This window comes from Diuraphis noxia, unplaced genomic scaffold, assembly GCF_037042655.1.
Source record: "Diuraphis noxia isolate RWA-SAM2 unplaced genomic scaffold, SU_Dnox_SAM2 contig0005, whole genome shotgun sequence".
Classification (NCBI taxonomy): Eukaryota; Metazoa; Arthropoda; class Insecta; order Hemiptera; family Aphididae; genus Diuraphis; species Diuraphis noxia.
This window is the reverse complement of record NW_028301715.1, coordinates 14,451,088-14,461,692: the sequence shown is the minus strand read 5'-3', so window position 1 is coordinate 14,461,692 and position 10,605 is coordinate 14,451,088. Positions and strand designations below refer to the sequence as shown.

Here is a 10,605-nt window from a genome sequence, read left to right as displayed (position 1 = left end):
TTAATATACACATTTCACATATATATTATTATAATCATGGAACTACTATGACTGATAACAACCATTTAATAAAATTATCATCAAGGGGCAAGAAGATACTTATTGGCTATTTTATATTAGGTATATTTTAAAATATTTTGTATGGAATTGGTGAGCAGATTTTATTATTAGTAATTAAACAACAAGAGAGGTATAAAATATATATAATGCATTCAAATATTCTTATATTGTAGGTATTATGATTTATGAAAATACAATATAAAATTGCTAACTGATGTTTACATAATGATTTAATTTTTAATCGGTTTTTAAAAGATTCTACAAGAATCATTCCACCAAAATGTTGCACAATCATGGAAAGCTTCTCTGATGTTACTAATATTAAATATGCTTACGCAGCCAACAACAAAAAAAAAAAAAAAAAAAAAAAAAAAAAAAAACAATTAATTTGATCATAATTAATTTTTCTTTTATTTAGTTATTATTATTCTTTGGTTTGTAAAACAATATTGCAATGGACATAATATGTCATTGGCTGTTTCTATGAGTCAATACACATGTCAAAATTGTTTTGGTGCAACATATAAATTGAATCGTTCATCTTCTAATCAACTATACTGTATTGTATACACACATTGTACGTTTGAACACACATTGTTGTTATGACAAAAAACCATCAAACTGCTATACCCAAATAATTTTACAATACATTAGTTAGTCACAATATTTATTTGAAAATTAGTTTGAGCACATAATCTGGAAGCTAATAGTTATTGATTTATACGGTTTCTGAACAAGGACGTTAAATGGGCTAGATATTGTTATGTATTTGTAAAAATGTTTATTAAAGTTATACCACACAAAAGCTATAAATAATATGAATAAAAATTGTAATAAGTTTACAATATTTTAATGAGAAATAGGATACAAAATGTCTATATTCTTAGGTAAAATAAAGACTGCAGATTTGACTATAATATAAAATATTTCTTATTCAAAATCCAATTACCATGTATATAAATGCAGATATTGGACCATTTAAAACATTAAAATTTGATAATAGCATTTTATGTTTTATCTGCTAGGTAGATACAAAGGTAAAAAATTTAATTTAAAACCAAAATACACAATTTATTACAATCTTAGTTTTCCCAATACTGCAGTTAACACAAACAATTGAAGAAAAAAAATTGTACACAATAATAAACGCACAACATTAAAAAAAATCAATTACAAAAAAAAATTCTAGGAATAATATAACTACGATTAAAAATTAATCTATATAAAATTTGTAGTTAATATTTTTAATTAATTATTTCTAGGGAAAAAAATATTTAGGAAGACAAACATTTACTATTCTTATTTGACTGAATTTAAAATTTGGCACAAACAAAAGTAGTTGTGATGTCCACAATATATTTTATCATAAGAATAAAAATTATATATAATGGATTTTGATTTATTAGTATTAATTTTTATAAAGGAATAAATAATAACAAATAAAGAAGTATAAAAATAATTGGATATAGCCATTGGGAGGTTTATGTTCAATAACCTCTATTCATATTCTAATACAGGAAATAGTATATTTTAAGAATTGGATACAATAATAGCATTTAACACTATTATATACAATATACTTATTGTGAATAAAACATTATAATAGCAAATAATAATAACTATAAAATAGTTTTTTAAGTATGCATTCAATTTTATAATATTGGAATGTTAAAAATCTACAATTTGTTTATTAATTTATTAATGACATTGATTAATCTCATACAAAATAGTAAGTATAAATTCATTTCTTACTATCTGAATAGAATAGATAAATGAATAAGTGCATTAGTTTAATAAATAAATGTAAAATAATTTATGATAATATATATTATCAAAATCTCATAAAATTAAAATTACAATAATTTATCATATTTGTCTTAAAAGAATACCGTTTATTTCTTTTTACTCTTGCCTAATGTGAGAGTATGATGTCCCATGCTAGAATACTGTTGCTTTCTTTTGCTGAACTCCATAAGATCATCTTCATACTTTCTTCGCTGTTCTTCCAACCTTTTCTTTTGGTCATCTTGATCACGTTTCAGTTTATCAAATTTGGCATGTAACTGCAATTCATACATTTGTATTAATAAAATTAAAAATGTTTGAACAGAAATACATATATATTAATAGTGTAATTTATATAATGACATACAAAAATATAGGATAAATAAACATTTTCTATTAAACAGCATTGCATACTTGGTAGTTATAAAGTTATAATGTTTTATAATTTGTATCTATGAAATATTTTTTTCATAAGTCATTAAATTATCATAAAAAAAATAGACATTCTTTTTTTAAAACAAAGAATATGAAATATTGATCAAAGATAATTAATGCATACAATAGAGAATTTTTAATTAAAGCTGGATATAATGCGAGACCCTTCTAAAAATCAAACAATTATTATTATTCAATTATTATTCAGAGCATGAAGGAAGAACAATCGAAAGTTAATTTTTTATACAGTAAGTTATGACATTATGTACATTAAACAGTTATATATCGTAGTAACATTTAACTATATATTGTAACATAATTAAGAATGAACTAAGCTAACTAAATATAACTAGAAAATTCCCTATTACTTAATTTAAAATTAGCATAATGCAAAAAACTAATAAATGATTATAAAATGATTTTGAAAAAGACTAATATCCATAACAAAAATGTTAATAAATGTATTAAGTTATTATATCAGGGCCAGTGTATGCTGATTGTTGGAAATAGCTTTTTCATTGAAAAAATTTGCAAAAATACAGGCAACTTATGTTAAGTTATGTACCTATTGAGAAAGCCAAACAATAAATTGTACAGAAAATTAAATCAAACCATTTTAACCATTGACAAAATTATCTCGACTGATTTTGATTTTATTGTTTTTAGGGAAAAACTTTACATTAGCTGCAATAGAATTCTATATTCTCAAATAAACTTTAAACAATGTCAGGAAAATACATTTCAAAATACTCTACGTAAAACAGTGACAGCATTTAAATTTTTAATAGAGGGAGGGACAAATTTTGACCAGTCCAAATAGGATCTTAAAAACGCACTCTCAAGCCCATAATATTTCATATTATATATTCCTTATTGCTTTCATGAAACACACATATAAATACATAACAAGTCTTCTAAATGTATGGCATGTGTAACAATATATAGCTCGACTGACTGCTATAACTTACAAGGATAGCAAAAACTGCATAATTAATTAATTTAAGTTATCAGTAAGAAACCTAGCAAAATAATTGATTGAATGAAAATCACCAAAATTTTTTGAGTTTTATCATTCTGAATTTCATGTTATTAAATTTATCAAAATACAGAAATATATAGTGTGTCAATACCTATTGCCCCATTCTAACATTAAGTATTTTATGAAGTAATAAAATATTTTAAGATTCATAGAGAATGATTAGTTAACTATTAATGTAAATGCTATTATATTAATAATTACATTTTAAATAACAATAATAATTAATTTTATTTGAATCATGAACAAAGATGCTAAAACATAGTACAATTTTTTTAGAAATATTAAATGTTATATACTTACGTTGAACAACCAAGACAGGAAAAATCTAACCAACCTAAAAATATATATTTTTATATTCTGACCTAAAAAAAAACTTTAATTTATGTTTATAGTTTGCCAAAATAAATATACATTCTTAAATAACTGGCTAGTAATAGAAAGGAATTACAGAATAAAGTGATTGTAATTTATAATACATTTACTAGCACTCATAATTTGTTTTTATTATTTTTAACAGATAAAGCAATTTATATCTTTTTCAATATTAATAGTATTTTTCCTGTTATCTCTTATCAGTCATATAGAATTTTTTTATGTATTGTTAGTATATTTTTTAATTTACTGATACATTATATGATTATTTATTCACATTGGATATAATTTAATTAAATAGATAGCAGTTGATTTATAAATTGTAATATAATGTTGAATTTGTTGAACGACATGGTCTTGAAGGCATAAGTTACGAAAGAAAAAAAATATAACGTAATATATAATAAATTTAAACTAAATGTTTCATGAAACATTGTACCATCACAATGACATGGACAAAATGTATTGGAGCCATATTGTATCATCTAGTTAAACTAACAATCTTGATCATACACAATAAATATTTTAAGTTACCTCTTTTTCAGCTTCTTTTAATTCTGCTTCTTTTTCTTTTACTCTAACAACAAACATTTGTCTCATTTCATCTTCACGGTTTTGCAGCTCTTGTAAATGATGACTACGCTTTGCTTCAAAAGATTCCTGGAAACTTAGTGGCTTATTTTCATTGTCCACATCACTAAAGCCCATCTATAAAATATGTAATACAGTTTACAAGATGCATTGATTCATTTAATTTAATTTAAATTTACTTGTTCCAAACGCATTTTTCGATACAATTCGTAGTGTTTTTCGTGAGTTTTTTCTCGCAAATCTTCCATGTTAGTTCTAATTAACATCTCTCTCAATTTAACAAAATCACAATGTGATTCATTTTCAACTGTTAATATAATTTAAACAAGTTAGTATAACAGTAAAAAAAAATACAAATTATGTTAAAATTATTCTTTTAACCTTGAACTGTTCCCCATGGATACTGACGAGCACGCACCATTTTGTTAGCAACTTTGGCAAAATCTGTGCTTCCAACAACAGCAAATGGTACATGAGAATTCATATTAGAGTTAACATCAGCTATAGTCTCATCTTCAGTAGGGCACTCATAGATTTGTACTCCATTTGATCGTAATTCAGTGATTATTTTTGTCTGATTTATGTAAGTTTAAAAGAAATGTATTAAATTTTAATAATAATAATAATATTTAAAGAGGTACACAATCACAACATATTTTCTTAAAAATAAGGTACAGATTCAGTATACTATCTATTAATTATTGCATATTGCATTGTTTAGTATGATATCTACCAAAATAAAACTATAAAGATTTAATTCCACCTTTGTGGCTGTATAATAATATTTAACCAGTAAATATATTTTATCACTACGCAATTAAAAAAATGCTAAAAACTCATGATATTTCATCTCAGCCTTACAAATATATAACATAACAAATTTTATATTCACAATGTCCATCTAACCTTTTTATTTTTTAAATTAGAGTAAATTGACTTCTTATACAACTTAAAGACAAGATTATTAGGGGTATCTCAAAGAATTTTATCAATATTTTAAATACAAAGCAAGTTTAGTTAAAATTTAAAACTGTAATTTATTTATAAATTATTATTATTAAATACTCGATTCAAAATTAAAATATTAATAAAAGTCTCAGAGATACTCTAAACAATAATCTCAAAAGGATGTTATGCCTACATGTGTTATCTCCATCTTACAAGTGCGTAACATTCCAAATTTTACACTCAGAAGATCACATTAGGCTCCGTGAATTTAAAATTTAGAGTGAATTAATAATCTCTTAGGCTTTTTATTATATTTTAATTTGAAAGCGAGTTATGAGTATTTTAAGATTTACAAACAATTTACAATTTTAAAATACTTATAACTTGCTTTAAAATTAAAATATAATAAAAAGCCTACAAGAAGCCCTCAATATTAATGTTACCTTTAATTTTTTATAATAGGGCAATTCACTTTAAATTTTAAACTCACGGAGCTAAACGTGATCTGCTCAACATAAAATTTGTTATGTTATGGACTTGTTAGACGAAGACAACACATGTGGGTATAATGTCTTCTTAACCTAACAAGAATGTAAAATTTGTTGTATTTTGAGTTTCTGAGAAGGAAACACCGCAAGCAGCTGTGGTGTCCTCTTAAGATGACTAATAAACAAGTTACTATTTAATGTCGTAAGTCAGAAAAAATAACTATGGTAGATATTGAACAATGTTTTGTACTAAAAATAATTTACCTTAAACTTTTGTAGTTCAGATTTGGAGATAGTGTCTGCTTTAGCAATAATTGGAATCACATTCACCTTGGTGTCAAGTTTTTTCATACACACTAAATCAATTGATTTTAATCTATAAAATATACAAAATAACATTATAAATTAAATAGTTTACTAAACCAAATTCTAAACTAAGTGAATCAACTATTATATTGTATTTAAATTTTTATTTTCAGAACATTTGGAGTATAAAATATGAAATTAAAAATAATATTAATAAAAAATGAGAATAGCACCTATCATGATAAAATAATAGGTAATAACCACTAAAATATTGTTAATTCCTTTTGCCATAATAATGTGGTTGCACACAAACCAAAACACATACCGGCCTCAACAACCCAAATCTCACTACTAATCAGTGCCAGTAAAACACGCAAAGTAACCATATTCTCTCCACGGACCAAGTATAGGTTAATGACATAGGTATATATATTAAACATGAATCTACGAACAAAAGTCCGGTTTATATATTATACATATGTCGTACAAGAAAACATTAATGTTATTAAAAATAATAGCAATAATTTATAATACAATTATTACAATCAATATTATAGGTAGGTACTATAAAAATTAAAACATTACATACAATATGACATTATAACTTTTTGGTCAGATTGATTGTTACTTTTAAAGAAAAAGAAAATTTCATGTCATATAAGAAAACATTAATCACCTAGGCCGTGTCCTAATATTATGTCCCACTTGTGTTAAAAACTCTTCAACACTTAGTTCGGAGTTATGAATTCCTAACCAAAAAATTATAATGTCATATTTTATGTAACATTTTTATTTTTATTGTACCTACCTATAACATTGATTGTAATAATTGTATTATAAATTATTGCTATTATTTTTAATAACATTAATGTTTTCTTGTACGATATATGTATAATAAATAAACCGGACTTTTTTTCACGGGTCTTTTTTTGTCGGACTTTTAGGTAGAATACCATTAAACACTGTGTTACTCATTTAAACATAATATTAAACATCCAGTAGAAACAAAATAAATTTTGAGTTAAGATTATTATAAGTTATAACATACCCATGTCCAGTAGGACAGATAAAATACAAACAGGTATGAACTCTTGTGTCGTGATATGTAGACAGCAAACGCTTTACTTTCAGTTCTTCTTGTAAATAATATTCAAATTGTGTATCAATGTAATCTACAATAGATTTGAAACTGTCTTCTTTATTTATTTGATCACCATAACCCACTGTCTCAACAAGCGTCAACTAAATAAATAAAATATAGTTAAAACACCATTAATAATAATATGATAATAATAATTGTTTTTATGCTTGATACATTTAACATTAATATTATATTTGTTAATGTTAGATAATTTGCTTGATTACAATTTAATGAAATAACTAAATTGACGTTGATATTTGTTATTTATATGATTATAAATTGAAAACCTTGTAAACTATCACATTAATAGAAATAAAAAAATAACTTAAATCAGTTGATGAGGTGAAATTTTTTCCCCTATTTCCTTTTATGGTTAATGCACCAGATTGAAGTATTTGTTTACTATGCAACTAGACAAAATTTAGAAATTAAATATTCTACCTAAGTTTTTGTTTTTGTACCTAGTGCATTTTTAGTTTTGATAAACATCCAAATTTTGAACATTGACAAAACTATTGGACAAATAGTTTTACTAGATTTATGTTTAGAATTTTAAAAAAAACATCAAAATCAGTTTTATTTTGATTATTAAAATTATGGCAGTAGATTGTTGTTAGGCTTATATATGAACTACATTTAAACGTCTAAAACCAAGTGTGTTATAACACTATTGAAAATAACTAAAATTAAAGCTAACCATAAAACGTTTTCTCTTTAAGATTATAATAAAACCATTTCAGTAAATAGTTAATAACCAAATGTGTTACAAAGTGAGTCTATAGATGTTTAATATTTTGATTTGTGGAGAATAATAATACCCAAAATGTTTACCTTAAGTTGAACATTGCTCTCTTGCAATTCATAAGTGTGAGCCTTGAGTTTTACATTTGGCAAATTGTGTGTGGATGGAGTGGATTCAAAATTGGTATTAAATAATGAGTCCATAAGAGTCGATTTTCCTAGACCTGTTTCACCTGAAAACATAACAAAAAATCCATGTCAAACCTACGATTAAGCTGTCTGATCGTGTATTAATCCAACTCACCAATGCACAGTATGTTAAACACGAAGCCGTTTTGAGCAGACTTATGTGTTAGCTGGTCGGGCATGCTATCAAACCCTACATGTCCGTTCAGATTGAGGGTGCGCATTGTCGACTTGTTGGTCTCTTCAACCTGTAACACAATTAGTAAAATAGAATTTACTGCCCAGGCAAAACTAAAAACACACACAACACATACCTTCGGTCTGTTCATTACTGCGGCCATGATCCTGAAGAAATGGCGTGTGTCCGCTTCAAACGATCAACGTCTGATGTCGACGTGAAAAAAATCTCGTTACTTGTTGAACGATTTCTTCGACAACGCCTATTAATTAAATTAATTACAAAAGTACAAGGCAATGTTTACTAATTTAAATGTTATTCTTATTTTTTAATTTTTTTTTTTTATCGTCAAATTCCGTCTTGATAGCGTTCGCAATGACTCATTCTCATTGGATATTTGGATGACTAAAGTAGTCGAACGCCGTCTTATCAAAAGTAATCAACCTCCCCACCTTACGTAGCTTACCGGCAGATGGCGCGACGGTGTCACCGCCATCCATTATAATATCCACGGTTAATTTTTTCATCTATACAAAATGTTATTATTATATTATTATTATGCGTTATTGTACATTATTGTAACCAGTACTAACCACTACAATAATTCGTTGATCGTCCATTCGTCCGTACACTAGAGATCATCAATCAGTGACGTGTTCGGAGGTCATTAATGAATAAAATAAAAATTACAACTACAATTTATGGTGATACGCATAGCCGTATAAGCTGTACCTATTACAGCAAGCTGTCCATATTTTATCACCGTGATCAAAGCATATTAATATATTATTATCCGGTGGCCGTTGCTCGTACAAAAATTTCTGAACCATGGTTCAGATCAGTGGCGAAACGACCGTGGTCTTTGAGAAGCGATTGCTTCTGGATTTTTTTTAAGGTTTGGAGGTAAATGTTTATTGAAAAAAAAATACTTTAAATATATATATTTAAAGTATATATATATATATATATATATATACCTATAGCCTACAGTCGGTGAGTGGGTGTGTAAATTGTAAGTTTGCTTATGGGTTATTTTAGGTTCGTTTCGCCACTGCAGGTTCAGATATTGGAACATTGTGTGCATACACAAAATATTTATTTTTATTGATGTCATGAAACTTCTATACTCAAAAATATCAACTAAATTTATGTTAAACTATAATACACTTAGTCGTTTTCGTAAAAAATGTACGTAGGTATTTATATGATTAATTATTATACATTTTATCATTATTATACACATTTTATTATTTCAAAATTGCATCATAAATTGTAAGTACTTAACGATTTTTTACGTCGTTAGTTACATATCGATGTAATATAATACATATAAATGGTTGTTGTTTGTTATATTAATCGCCTAGTGGTACGAATGTATATATATTATATATAGTAGATTTTTCACGTAAAAAAACTGTAGAATCAATGTATTATCAATAAAATTGTTTTCGTTTCAACTATTATACCTAGTTAGTCGTTCCCGTCGATAGCCGTGTCAAAAAAGAATATAATATAAGTTATACATTATTTACAGTGATGTACTGATGTTTCTATCGTGAACAAAAAAATCATCTATCATCTATATATTACCCGTGAGTTGTACGAATTCATAATTTTTTTAAAACTTTTAATGGTGAAACTATTAATAAAAAAATGTATAAAAGTGTACTCTTATAGTCTTATATTACGTTCACATAGAAATTAAAATTATTCAATGCTTATGCTTGGACAAGATATTGTGAGGTTTCAGGTGTCCAGTTGTGTGAAAAAAATAGTAAACATCGACTTGTATACAGCGCAACTAAATAAACTTGTATAAATGTATAATAATAACATTGTGCGCAACATCGTTGCATATAATATATATAATGAAATCAATTTGCATATTATAAATAAATACATAGGTATAACCATATAAATAAAGGGTTCACATAACACATAAGTAGGTACTGCATAATAACATAACCGTTGTTGTTATTTGTTATTTTTACCAAAGACAATATCATTTAAAAAAACCAATATCTCGTTTAAAATTAAAATTATAAAAATTAAAATTAAAAAGTTTTTTCATTCTGATTATTTAATATAATTTTAAGCTATTAACTACCAGTTATATTTTTCTGGCCAAATGCTAGTCTATGAATATTTAACAATTAATTAACTATTATTGAAATTAATTAATAGGAATACCAACTTGTAACCTGACTGTTATAGGACATTTTTGTATTAGGTACATTATTTTTTTACCCGAGAAACCTACTGTGATGTACTACCAACTAATTTAAAAAAATTATATTTTTAAAGTGTTTAGGTATAATTTTCATTGAATTCCGTT

At 25.6% G+C, this 10,605-nt stretch overlaps 1 protein-coding gene across 1 annotated transcript; it reads right to left on the bottom strand.

The window, feature by feature from the left end:
- Positions 1–710: 710 nt before the first annotated feature.
- On the bottom strand, positions 711–8,639 carry Septin2 (septin 2). The gene is made up of 9 exons (XM_015524958.2): positions 8,407–8,639; positions 8,211–8,340; positions 7,997–8,139; positions 7,073–7,266; positions 5,983–6,094; positions 4,664–4,856; positions 4,462–4,589; positions 4,226–4,399; positions 711–2,123 (listed from the first exon to the last, which is right to left on the bottom strand). The coding sequence occupies exons 1-9, from the start codon at positions 8,431–8,433 to the stop codon at positions 1,953–1,955; spliced, it is 1,272 nt and encodes a 423-aa protein (XP_015380444.1). The 5' UTR covers positions 8,434–8,639; the 3' UTR covers positions 711–1,952.
- Positions 8,640–10,605: the final 1,966 nt, after the last annotated feature.

Excerpts from the sequence above, each read along its gene's own strand:
- Septin2 (XM_015524958.2), bottom strand. The coding sequence starts at position 8,433 with ATGGCCGCAGTAATGAACAGACCGAAG. Across the intron at positions 8,140-8,210 it reads GTTTAACATACTGTGCATTG|GTGAAACAGGTCTAGGAAAA; the intron begins GTGAGTTGGATT and ends TTATGTTTTCAG. Across the intron at positions 2,124-4,225 it reads TAAAAGAAGCTGAAAAAGAG|TTACATGCCAAATTTGATAA; the intron begins GTAACTTAAAAT and ends TATGAATTGCAG.